This window comes from Hemicordylus capensis, chromosome 2 (assembly GCF_027244095.1).
Source record: "Hemicordylus capensis ecotype Gifberg chromosome 2, rHemCap1.1.pri, whole genome shotgun sequence".
Lineage (NCBI taxonomy): Eukaryota > Metazoa > Chordata > Lepidosauria > Squamata > Cordylidae > Hemicordylus > Hemicordylus capensis.
Genome location: NC_069658.1, coordinates 272049631 through 272062670, shown reverse-complemented (window position 1 = coordinate 272062670; position 13040 = coordinate 272049631). Strand labels below are relative to the sequence as shown.

The 13040-nt window shown below is 41.2% G+C and overlaps 1 protein-coding gene across 15 annotated transcripts in view; it reads left to right on the top strand.

The window, feature by feature from the left end:
• The window catches only part of CADPS (calcium dependent secretion activator), a 544177-nt gene that overhangs the window by 448962 nt on the left and 82175 nt on the right, over positions 1–13040 (top strand). For 8 of the 15 annotated variants that reach the window (XM_053299050.1, XM_053299046.1, XM_053299037.1 and 5 more), the window contains 2 exons: positions 10074–10148; positions 12707–12790. In XM_053299050.1, coding sequence (XP_053155025.1) covers positions 10074–10148; positions 12707–12790 — 159 coding nt within the window. Of the gene's footprint in view, positions 1–8624; positions 8640–10073; positions 10149–12706; positions 12791–13040 lie in introns of all 15 variants that reach the window. The other 7 variants (XM_053299036.1, XM_053299049.1, XM_053299045.1 and 4 more) reach the window with 1 other exon arrangement.

Sequence of the window (13040 nt, the reverse complement as noted above, 5' to 3'; positions counted from 1 at the left end):
CATTTCTCAGTTGCATCAGATTCATTTCCCATCAGGTGTATCATAGACAAAAGATAATTGGCCCTGCCCCCTCCCCAAATTTTACTTGATTTGTCACTCATATTATTCTTGCAAATCCATGACCCATCATAGTTAATAACAAGCAGCAATTCAGTTGCACAAAGAATCAGCCATAACAGGAATCCTGTGTGGTGTGTATATGTTTGTGTGTGTGTGTGTGTGTGTGTCTTTGACAAGGTATTGATACTGTAGTACAGCAGTCACATAACTATTGTGTGAAGTAGCAGTTGCTGTGGTATGATGTTTTTAACAAACAGCTGAACGAATAGACCTGTAAATCAGATGTGAATTATCAGTGCATAAGTTACTGTTCAGGACTGCAGGATTTCATACACCCCTCCTTTTCCCATTTCTTTTGTTTTCTCTTTTATTCATTTTAATGAATTCCTACCTCACCCAAGTCACTCATGCCACCTCGTTTCTCTTTGCTTTTCTCCTGTTCCTCTCGAAGATGTACGGCCGCTAATACGTAGAATGGTGGACTGATAAGGATCGTAGTATATCAAGGGATATTAATGCCAATTAAACTAACTTAACCTTCTACCCATCTCCTTCCACAAATAAGGTAGGGGTGCATCTGACTCCAGCCACCATAACGCTCTCCATGTGGCCAACCCCAACCTGGCTTCAAAGTGATAGCAGCTCTAACTGTTGCATTTCTGCCTCATCCCAGCCACATTCCTCTACGGTAGTGCTGCAGGGATGCTTCCCAATTCCCTGGGCACCCCAGGTCTTGGCTGTTGAAACAAAGCCATTCCCAAAGCAAGAACAGCCTTGTTGGGCCACATGAGCAAGCCCCCTTCCTTTCCAATGGAATACCTCAGTATGCTCACGGTCCCCAATACTTTCCCTCAAGCCCACATTAACTTGGCTAAAATTGTAACAAAGCCTTACGTAACAGATAAACACCTTTTCACTTAATTCATTGTGAATTAAGTGAATCTGAGCCACTAATCTGAGCCAGTACATTTACCTAATTGTCAGTACATTACCCACAGCCACATGGGAAGAGTCAGTTCACAAGAGCATCCTCATCACACAGTTAATGGTATGGATCAGCCCCTAATTGTCAGGAATTAAAAGTGTTTGAAAAATCAGCAGGTGAGATCCTTCTTCCTTCTATACTAGCCCAGCAGATCAGAAACAACTCAGTCTGAACTGTTACTTGATTTCCCCCGCCCCCACATCAAATTTGTCCACCAATAAAATTCCTTCTATGGAGAAAAAGAGCCTGAGGCCTATGCATTAAATCATATTGAACCCCCAAATTTTGGCATTAGTTCTCCATATCTTTTGTATGAGATATTGAATTATTTGCTACATTTTAGGAAGCTCATTCTGCTGAACACATACATCCATGTTCTCCCTGTGTCCTTATATTCAAAGGCAGCTGTTCAGACATTTGGCAGACATAATTAACCACCTTAAATATTTATTTTTCCTCTGAATTTTTAATCTAGCTACAAGCATAAACTGATGTATCAAGCATCTTTTAGTTGGTCTGGTATGTTTTTATTTCCTCTCCAGGGTCAGATGGTCCTGACAGAAATGCAGCATATACACAATCTGTTACCAACACCTTGGTGAAGCATACCTCTCTCTCTCTCTCTCTCTCTCTCTCTCTCTCTGTGTGTGTGGCACACATACAAATATAAAAAACACACGTCAGATGGAGTCATATTAGTAAAGTGAATCCGGATGGATTAATCCACCTACTAGTAAAGTGGGCTAAGGTTTCCCAATAGATTTGTTGAACCAGCAGCTCAGTCCTGCAGACTTTGATAACAGTAAAGCTTCCTGAGCCAATTTCATTAATGGATCAGCATGAATTTAACAACAACACCCTTGCCCGTCCCTGAATGTCTCCTCCTCTGCTCCAGCAGTTTCAGTCCTATCAAATACAGGCACACACGTGGGTGCATGCATGAGAGGGGGAAGCACCAACAAGTGAGGCCATTGGTTATGAGGCATGGAGCAATGCAGGATGGCTAGTGGCATGCTGAATGAACTGAGCAGCTTCACCCCAAAGAGCTGGTGTAGCAAAGCAGTCTGGCTGTGACTGCTACCAGGCCCAGCTCCATCTTTTGATTTCTCTAACTGAGACTTTCCCATCTCATGCTGCTGCCTTCATGGGTGCTGTAAGGTGTGGGCTGAACACAGCGGGGAAAGCACTGGCATTCAGTAGCCAGCTACACAAACATTAAGACTTTGTCATTCCTCTTGGACAGCTTGCTCCATCTTCTGTATGGAGACTTGGAGATGCCCTATGTCTGTAGAGGCAAGCATGTGCATAGTTCCCTGCTGCAGGATTGCAGGGTGGTTGTTGTTGTTGTTTTAAAAAAAAATCCCAGACTGGGAGGATTTTTTGTTTAGTCAGTTTAAAAGCTGTCAGTATAAAACTCTCAGGGAAGCATACAATTTAAAGTTGTAAGAAACAGCAGCCATAAAATCAATAAAATCCTGCAAAGGCATAAAACAACAAACTAAAACTAGCTTCAGGTATGTTGGAATGCCTGTGCAAATGAAAAAAGTCAAAAAGTGTCAAAAAGACATCAGGTCAGCAACAGGACAGGGCCTTCACTGGACAGGGCCTTCCGGTTTGAATTATACTGATATAAGGGGTTTAAGACTCTCTCATTCACCTTCTCCCCTTTGAACGTAACACCATAAATGCACTGGCAATTTTGGGACACAAGACTAGCCTAGCCAGGGCCTTTTTAGGAGGGGCAAGTGGGCAATTGCCCCGGACCCCAGACACAGAGTGTGGGCAATTCAGAGTATGGTTCAGTATCTGAAATTATTTATTTGTTTGTTTGTTTGTTTGTTTGTATATCCTGCTCTTCCTCCAAGGAGCCCAGTACATGGTTATGTTTATTCTTACAACAACCCTGTGAGGTAGGTTAGGCTAAGAGATAAGTGGCTGGCCCAGAATCACCCAGTGAGCTTCATGGCTGAATGGGGATTTGAACTTGGGTCTTTGTGGTCCTAGTCCACCACTCTAACCACTATGCCATCCTGGGTCTCTGATTGATATTATCAGTTATCAGAATGATCCTCTTCATTCAAGGCAATACAATTATATAACAATTATATATTACAATTATAACAATTATATAACAATTATATAACAGGATCAAGAGTTATTTCAGTATTTCTGGTTTTTCTACACACCATTTACCCAGCCATTGACTTAAATGGACAATGATGGTCCGGTTGCTTGACCTGGAAATTTTATCAACATTTCATCCATGATGTCAGTGGGCCAGTGTCTGAAATAGCATGCAAGGGTAGGTCAGCCCAGTGACGTTGCTTTCGTGCAATTTGCACACATTGCATTAAATGAAGTTACACAAGAGTAATCCTATAGGATTACTCTTGTATGAGGTGATTTGTGCCATTCTTGCATTTGCACAACTTGCATGCATGAAGTGTTACTGGCCTGATCTACCCTTGAGTGCTATGTCAAGCTATGGCATCTGATGAGAAACAGGATGCTGGACTAGATAGGCCTTGGGCCTAATCCAGCAGGGCTGTTCTTATGTATCCTTGCACAGTATGTCAACCATGGCCTTCTCCTAGCTTGGCTGATACGTGTGATAACTGAATCAACTTTCCACCCAATCAACAAGGAATACTTACTGGCTCATTTAAAGTTCTTAGTAGTTGAAAAACTATTAAACAATGGGATGGATGGGATTGATCTAAGACCACACATAATATTTTGAAGACAATTTACAATAAGCAACTACCTGAAGCATTTCCAAATGTTACTGTAGCTAACTCTGCCCATTTGAAATGGCAAAAGAGAGAGAGCTTTCTCCATACTATTCGTGATTAAAAATAAATTATGGCCAACAGTGTTGCAGTCAAGATTGTCGTCATTATTTCTTCTCTCTACAAAATGGAATCTTCTGAGATAAATGTCTTTTGAGGATCTCATATCTAAATTTGCTTCCAAAAAGTAGGAAAAATAAGATATAGTTTTAAATCACCTGAACTGGGGGAAATTGGGGCAATACTATACTGGGATCTACTAAAAAGTGACAAAACAATACGCAAAGTTCTATAGAACTCTTCCTCGGGCAGCACATCAAAAAGAAAGATGGGGAGGATGACAGAATTTAAGGTTGATATAAACGAACTTCTCTCTGCATCTGGCCTGATGGTAAGCCAGTAAGGAATGCATTTTCATTATGTCTAAACTTTGTATTTATTTATATTAGTTTATGAAACATGAAAAAGAACCCCCATTGTGAGAATCCTATATTTTGCAAGTGAAGGCAATAGTATTTCTTTGTCTTTCAATAATAAAATCTGAATATGGTTATGTTAATTCTGATGTCATTATAGATACATTTTGAAAAGATTATATGCATATCTAGCAGGACAGTAGCCGCCATTGAACTGGGGGAGACAAATGTCCCCCCAGCTGCCAGTGTGTGAGGACTGCTGAGTTCCCCCCTCACACATTCTCTCAGGTACTCAGCCAGTGAACTAGGAAAAGGTACTCAGCCAGTGAACTAGGAAAATTTGCTTCTGTACCCCAATACTGGCCAGTGCTACTGTACCCCAATACTTGTGCTGATGTCAGTAGCATACCAATGCAAGGTTCGTGGCCAGCATGGGGGGTTGTTTCACCGCCTGTCGTCTTCTGCCAGCCAGCAAATGCTTCCTTTCTCACACAAAGAATAAGCACTTGCCATCTGGGAGAGGGTGAAGGGCAGTGCATCTGTGCCCTGATGCCGGCCATGCCCTCTGTATTCACATGCTTCTCATGCCAATGCAAGGGGTGTGGGTAGGCTCACTGCCCAGTGAAGGCAGGCAGCAGCCCCTCAGATCTTGCTCCAGGGTTGCCTCCAACCTTTCTGTGCCACTGATATCTAGCAGCTTTCTTTCCCCCCCAATGGCAGTGAAAAGAAAGTTGCTGGGGTGGGGCTCCAGTGAACATTCTTAGAGTCTTAAAAAGTCCCTAGCCTAGTATGTGCAATCCAGGAAGCCTGAGGGTCTATCAAGACATTTGCCTTGTTTCTCAAATGTTTCTTGCCCATGTCCATGGCAAACAGATCCGCTGACATGCATTATAAGTAAGAACTTCAGTTTTGCAAGTTATCACTCAGCCCATGCGAAAATTTTAGCATGCAAAATTATTAGGTCGTTTCTGCTAATGACAAATGACTCAGAAGCTCCATTCACTACAAGCGGGGACTTGCCACATACAAATTACAGCGCCACTGCACTTCTATGCAGTGGCACCCTAAAAGGTACCCACAGGTTGTCATTCAGCATATGCCAGAAGCAGGATCTTCCACATATTAACCAGCATCCACACCATACATCAACCTTCTGTTGATCAACCCACATCTTGCAACTGCAGTGTGGCATAATTAAGAGTCAACACTACATCAGAGTTACCTGCAGAAAAGGAATAGCTTAAGAAAAGAGTCCTATGAGCAAAAAGACATGAAGTTGACTTAAATTATACCTGGCTCTCCAAGGGTTCTTCATAACTGAGTATAAAAACCCATGTAGAAATAAGTCCTAGACATTGGCCCACAAAATCTGATTGGCTAAAGAGAGGCATGGAATAAGGTTTAGCTTTAGCTTTGGTGACTCTGAACTAATTGGCCTGGCCGGTGTACCTTATTTAGCCCTGTGTGCTCAGACTAAGGAGCAGATTTCCAGAAATGTGTGATGCTTCTTTGAGTCTGCAGCCATAGTGAATGATTTCTCCAAGTGAGGGTTCTTTCTAGCGGTAAAGATGCAGTCTTCCTAACAGTTCCACCAGCACAGGCTTTGTTCCTGTCAATAGAGCTTGCTGTGGTGAAGTGGTTTGAGGATTAGACATCAAGTCTTATCTTTCTGGCTGCATTCTAGTGCTGCTGCTGCTGCTGCTCTTCTTATTTGCATTGTAAACAAGATTTTAATTGACATATATTTGTCAATACATTTCACACCGTATTATTTTACACACACCTAGCCATCTTTTTAGTTAAATCTCATAATGTATCCAATGAAGATGAACACTTAGCAACAGAAATGTCACTCTCCCTCACCTCCAACAAACAAAACTCCTTGATTAAAACAATTTGATAATGTGGCAAATTAAGCATGTCTTTTGGATTTATGTGCAAAACCTAGAAACAAAAACAAAAATCAGTCTAGAGAATCTTTTTTTTAATTCCATGCATTGCCACCATTTCCCATGGACCACATTTTCAAAAGCATACACACTCTTTTGGACATGTCCAGCTTGCACATTCACTATCTCTGGCACACTTTTACTCCCCTAATATGCTTGGAAGAGTCTCTTTCCGGCATGCATACATCAGAGCCAGAGCGTGCCAGGTGTGGGCATGTGCAGCATTGTGCACAATATAGTTTCACTGTTTTGTGCTTTTCAAAATGAGGTCCAACCAACATAGTCTCACTGGTGTGCATGGTGTGCGTTTGCACGCTTCGTTTGTCCTGTGCTTAGTGGGTAGCACGTGTACATATGTCAGAGGGTCACATTCTCCAGAACACATCTGTTGCTTCATGAGTCCAGGGAGTTGTTCTGTCAAGCACATCTTTCATGCTGTAGCATGCAACTTCTCGGCAGTGCTGCCTGCATCCAGACATCCAGAGTAAATATCTGCAAAAGTGGCTGTGGCTGCTGGAGAAAGAGGGATCTTGCACATCAAATAGTATAGTTACCAGACAGGAAAGGAGTGGGAGAGCAAGGGAAGATGTACATGGGCATCTAATCCTTGCACAGATCATGCTAATTTGGAGAGAGGGTGCCTTACTGGTTAGCCTGGCAATGCTACCCCCAACCACAAACTAGAGGAGATCTCCATTGGCTTCTGCTTCCTCACCTCAGTTACCTGCATCACCTTTCCCCAAATCCCAATTCTTCCCCTGTGCAAATACAGATCTGGCTGTGCTGTATAGCCTACTTGAGTCAACAGCAATGGTCTTTACATAGTGGATGAGGGATATAATTGAGATTTAGGTCATTAGCCCCTTTACTAGTCCCTATGGGTGGAAGGGAGGCAAAGACAAACAGTAATTGGGATGTTAAAATGCTGCTGTTTTGCTCAGCATCCTACCTTTCCTGTCCCCTTATCTGTACTACAAGTTGCAGACACCCAGTCAGATGCCTTCCTGTACTCTGCAGCACTTCTGTACTATTTCCAGCACAAACACACTCACATACATACACTTATTTGCTCACCCATGAAATGCTGACTTTCTCCTTCCAAGTTGTTTATATGCACTCTTCTCTCTGAGGCTTAGCTGGATTGACACCCATAGCAGAATGAGTGACAGAACAGATTTTCCCATTTCAGCTTACAAGTAGAAGATAACAATTTTGAATATTTTCTATTTTAAAAATAAACATATAAATACATATAAATATATATGTATATTTATATCGGTGTTATATACCTGTCCTTGAGTTAATTCCTAGCAAACAGGTTAGGAAAGATTCTAGTGTAGTCCTCTGCCTTCTATGCTGGTTTTCTACCTGCAGGTATCGTTCTACAGTTAGGAGCATTCAAAAATGGTATCATTCACTTGCCATCTGTGCTTGTATAGTAGGTTCTACCACTTCAGACTCTGTGCTTTATTCCCACTCATTCTGCTTCATGTGTGGATCCAGCCAAAGAATTACCATTTGCCTCTGTAGAGAAACTTCTGTAAACTGCCACATCACACACACACACACACACACACACACACACACACACACACACACACACCTTTTCACCTGGTAAGCTAGACCAGCACAGCCCCAAAATGCAGTCAGTGGAAGAAAAATGGAAAGGATGCTTTACATTTACACCATTCGATCATATCCCAGATAAATTGACTGAACTCTCTCAGATCTGGGGATGGGTCCACAATCAAATCAACTCTAGCAAGTAAATAAAAACATAACTAGAAGTACATAAGGTGACAATTTTACATTCTGATGGCTACTCTAAAATGTTGACTACAAATTTTAACTAGAATACAACAGCTGTCATGAGTCAATTTTGTTCTGGCCAATAAAAGTGGACAAAGCTCATGTCTTAAGTCTGGGAGCACAGTCTCTTTCCCAGTATCAGCCACTCATGATTCCACTTGGAAGAAGATACAGAGTTTTAGCCATCCCCAAACTGGATAGTCCACCCGCTGAAATTCAGAAAAACAGCTGCCATGCCACTGGACTGTACATAGATCCTTTTTTCTTTTTCTTTTTCTTTTTCTTTGAAAGTGCAACCAATATGATATTTCTCTGTGTCACTAGAGGTGTTCTGTGTATGTGTTCTGTGCAACAATCACTTTTCAACAACCTTTATCTATTTCTGTGTGATTAGCTCTGGTTAGCAATCTCAGGTATTTCAGTGAAAAGGGATTCAATCCATAATTTCATTTCCTGTTGCTTATTGTTTCTGTGCATGCTGCTGCTTTTCATGGCCCCCATTTAAAAGGTCCCATTTTTTTTGAAGATTTTGTTTTTATTTATTGTTTACCTTCATATGTTCTTTTTCCTGTCTTCTGCACCTTCCTCTTTATTTCTGTCCCCAATCATCTGAAAGTTTGCTAAAGAGTGGGTAAGTGTGTCCTACATTTTTGTTTCTTTTCTTCCAAGTTCCTGTTGTAGTATGTGACTGTTCCATTGAAAGAAAGAAAAACACTGAGCAGCTCAAACTAGCAAGGAACTCTAGTCAATGTTGAGGGACCAATGTCTCACACGTCTAATTGCCCCTCACACTCCTTGTTCCCCAAAGCATGATTTAGTATTTATAGCAGATTTGTCTCTTCTAATGGTTGTTGTTTTTTATGGTAACATTTTAAAATAACATTAGCGGAAACAAGTGGAAATAAATACAGTGACTAAGATCAGCGCTTTCAGTGTTTTATTTAATGTGAGGGAGAGGGAATGTGGGGGGAAATCATCATATATTAAATATTTGTTCTGTTCTTTGGCAAAACAAAAGAAGATTCTGTCGAGCTTGCTTAGTAATGAAATCCTTACAGAGAGAAGCATGTTGCATATAAATTAGCAGAGAGAAAAATACATGTCTTACCTGAAATCATGCCCCCTTCCCCTGGTGATTCTCTTGGAGCTCAGTAGCTCAGCAAGGTTTGATCTGGTCAGTAATTGGGTGGGAGACCTTTGTGGGGGAGCTCCAGTGCCCTGCAGAAAGTGACGCGAATGTTCAGTGGGTGTCAGTCTTTTCTATGAGTCAGCACTGATCCAATGCCCCAGCATGGTATTACTCAAGGGGCCTCAGTGCTACACTTGCCATCTTTTGCATGCGTCAGAACACGCCCATGTCTCGATCATCCTACACTTGATCATGAAGGCCCCAGTTCATTCAAGTGCTTAATGAGCACATGCATTGGAACTGTATGTCCTTCACTAATTGCTTTGCCAAAAGTGGAGTCTAAATAAAATTCCACTTGGCTTTCTGGATGTGTGTGACCTTTTATACCCAGTAGCTCCACTTAATGCTGCAGCCTGTCTGCATAATACCAGCTCCTTTCAGGTTCCCTTTCAATCAGCGGCAGCTTTTTTGTGCACCAAGAGACAGCCGCCATGGTGTTCTTCTACACCAAATTTCAGTAGTCATTTTAAGAATTCTTAACATGAATTTCTTAATTGCAACACTTTGGATCGATCAGAAATAAAGAAGAGACATAAAGTGCTCTCTTGACTCTGCCCACTGTTTTCATGATTCCCATATAGCAAAAAGATGCCAGACTTTGTCCTCTGCTGCATGCATTTGACTCATTATTGTCAGCTCAGCTGCATGTATGGAATGGAAGCTAGGATTTGACATGATTCACAAAATCCTATCGGAGGCTCCTCAGTAAAAAGCCTTGTGTAAATGTTAATCCATTACTGCCCACTACACTCGAGCACGTGTTAATCAGCCATTTGATATCATAGCTGATAACAAAACAAAAAAAGACAGAAGTATGTGTTACTATTGATATATGCTAATAATGTTTTGCCTCCATCTTTATTCCCCCTTCCTTAGCACCAGTATCATTCAAAAATAGATGAACTAATTGAAGAAACCGTCAAAGAAATGATAACGCTCCTAGTGGCAAAGGTAACCTTCGTCTTCAGGTGAAACGATTCGTTAACAACACTCCTTTTTTTAAAAAGAGCATTTCCATTAAAATGTGACACATTAAGAAATTTAGGTGGTTTGTTGTTTCTCACAGGAGAGATCATACATCACTCAATATTGACAGATTGCATTTCTCTTGATTACAATCTGTGTGAAATTTAAGTTAAGGTTATTCTACCTACAGTGTCAGATACAGGCTACAGAGATCTTCTTTTTGGAACATGAGCACAGGGACTGGACCTCTTATGCTGAGGACCAACTTCATTATCAGCTGTCAAGGGCAGCCCTAGTACTGTGAGCTACCACAGGTTAGGGGCCCAGTTCTAAACTCTCTGGGTCCACATCTCCTCTCTCCAGAACATCTATTAATCTTTCCCTCAGAAACCACTGCACCAATTCCTCCCACCCGTGCCTCATATCCTCTCTGCCTCTATCCTCTTAATCATCTCAGTCTGGCCATATGAACACCCTTGGGCAGCCCTGTTGAAGATACTTTTTTAGTTGTGGCAACATTGGTTCCACAAGGAGCAGTAATGGTCATTTTAATGAAGTTTGCTGTGAGTTTCAATGAAAGTGAGATGTAAATCTGCTACATGAATAGTTACATACATAGATTAGTGGAATGTTTGCTTCTCCTCCTTGAATTTTGTGCTGCTAGTTCCTTCTGACCTTCAAAAACTGTTGAAAACCTTTTTATTTTTGCAGCTCTTTAAGATATTTAAGATTTTCTGCTGTTTTACAGATGCATTATTATTGGTTTTGGAGTATATGTCTTTGTTTAAATAAAGATTTTATATTATTTTTATGGTTGTTAGCCAACTTGTGGGCACAGGAGTGGATAGGATAGCAGATTATATGGGTATTAAATACATAAATGTTTCTTCTCATCCCTGATCACTCGCTTTCACCTGATGGTTCCATCTATAATATCATACTTACCTATAAGAAAGAGGCATGAGCATGATGTGGTTGCTTAGCAATCACAGGACATTCTTTCTAACCAAATGTACCGGATAAATATACTAAGTCTACCACAACCTGGAGAAGGAATCCAGCCCCTTACTTCACTTGAAATTCAGTTCTTTGCCAAGTCAGTCACAGTGAAATATTTCCATGAGACTGAACAGTCATGATACCCAATGTTCATAGTAGCAGCACCTCATGTTTGTTCTTAATAAAGCCATCTTGGTGAAACAACCTCGTGGAACTCAGTTATATGTTCTGCAACACTATCATAGCAATTCCTAGAGTAGAAAGCTGCCAAGTTGGTAATGACAAATTCCTATCCAGTATATAATCATCAGTTTGAGTGGCCTTACATTACAGTATTATTGTTGTTTACACAGTCAGACAGGTGTTATTGACTGGCTTGTTTTATCCAGACATCGAGTCCTTCCCAAGAACCTGGGATGGCTGAGTTTTATTGTCAGTATTTTTGCTGTTATTATTCTAGATATTATCACAGAATATCGGCTGTTCCCAGTAAAGTTGCTTTTTGTAATTGGCTGATGGTGATTTCTGTGGTCCATTGGGGCCACAGAAATCACCATCAGCCAGTTACAAAAAGCAACTTTACTGGGAACAGCCTATATTCTGCGACAATATCTATAATAATAACAGCAACAACATTGATAATAAAATTCAGCCATCCCAGGTCCTTGGGAAGGACTTGATGTCTGGATAAAACAAACCAGTCAATAACACCTGTCTGACTGTGTAAACAAGAAATAATAAATAATTTACAGATGAGGAAAGGCTGGAGAAGATAGTGGTGCTGTAAGTCTGTCAGCCAAGAGGGCCACACTGCCAGTACCACCACACCAAGGTGGGGAATGGGCTTTCAGGGGTTGGGCAGCTGGACCTTTTAATGGGCATAGGCTCCCAAGTTGGTGTCCAGCATGGCCAACCCTTAAAGCTGACCCTAGCTTAACTTGCCATTCACCCTGCCACCCCCTGCCATTCGCCATTTCCCTCACTGGTACCAGCTCCTTCCCTATCCTAAGGGTAGAAGGAAGAGGAGCAGTGGGTGCCCCAAGCATCTCCCCAAGCATGAGAAGGGTGGAATAAGCCACCATCTTCCATCACCAAATCCCTTACCAATGGCGGTGGGGGGGCAGGTAGAGGAAGACTGGCAGCAAACTTTCCCAGGCACTGTGAGGGGACAAGGGGCCCAGCACATACTTTTCCTCAGGGTCCACCACAACATGGTGCCAGCTCTAAATTAGATAACATTAGCTCTTTATTCTAGAATAGTCAAGCAGCCAGAGATGTTTGTTTTGACTTCTGTGATTTTCTGCAATTGATTTCTCCTTGCTATGGGAAGGAGTTTTATTTCTCTTTAATAATGGTGTTTTATATCCATATGAGCAATCTACTGAGCTGGAAGATGGTTTATATATTTTTAAAACTCCACTGAGTTCAATGGACTTAATTATGATTTGCTCAACAGCAGTTAAGAAACCAGTCTGTGAGAATAAGGTTAATGCTATTTAGTGGGCTTTGCATTTTTTGTGTGACTGAAATCTCTCTTTTTTCAGTTTGTCACCATCCTAGAAGGAGTGCTGGCCAAATTATCTAGATATGATGAAGGGACATTGTTTTCATCTTTCCTGTCGTTTACTGTAAGTTGGTTTTCCTTGTCCTTTTTCATCCTTTTCTGATACAATCTTTTAATGTTTTGCTTACAAAGGATAACAAAGCATTACTGCTTCTATTCAATTTTATCTGATGTTCATTGCTAAAAAGAAGGGATCTCAATCATCTCATTGATTGAAGGATGCTTATACTTAAAATTACAAGATTGATTTCTTACATGGTATGCAGGCACATGATATAGCAATCTTGCTAAGCAGATTTGAGTCTGTCATGCCT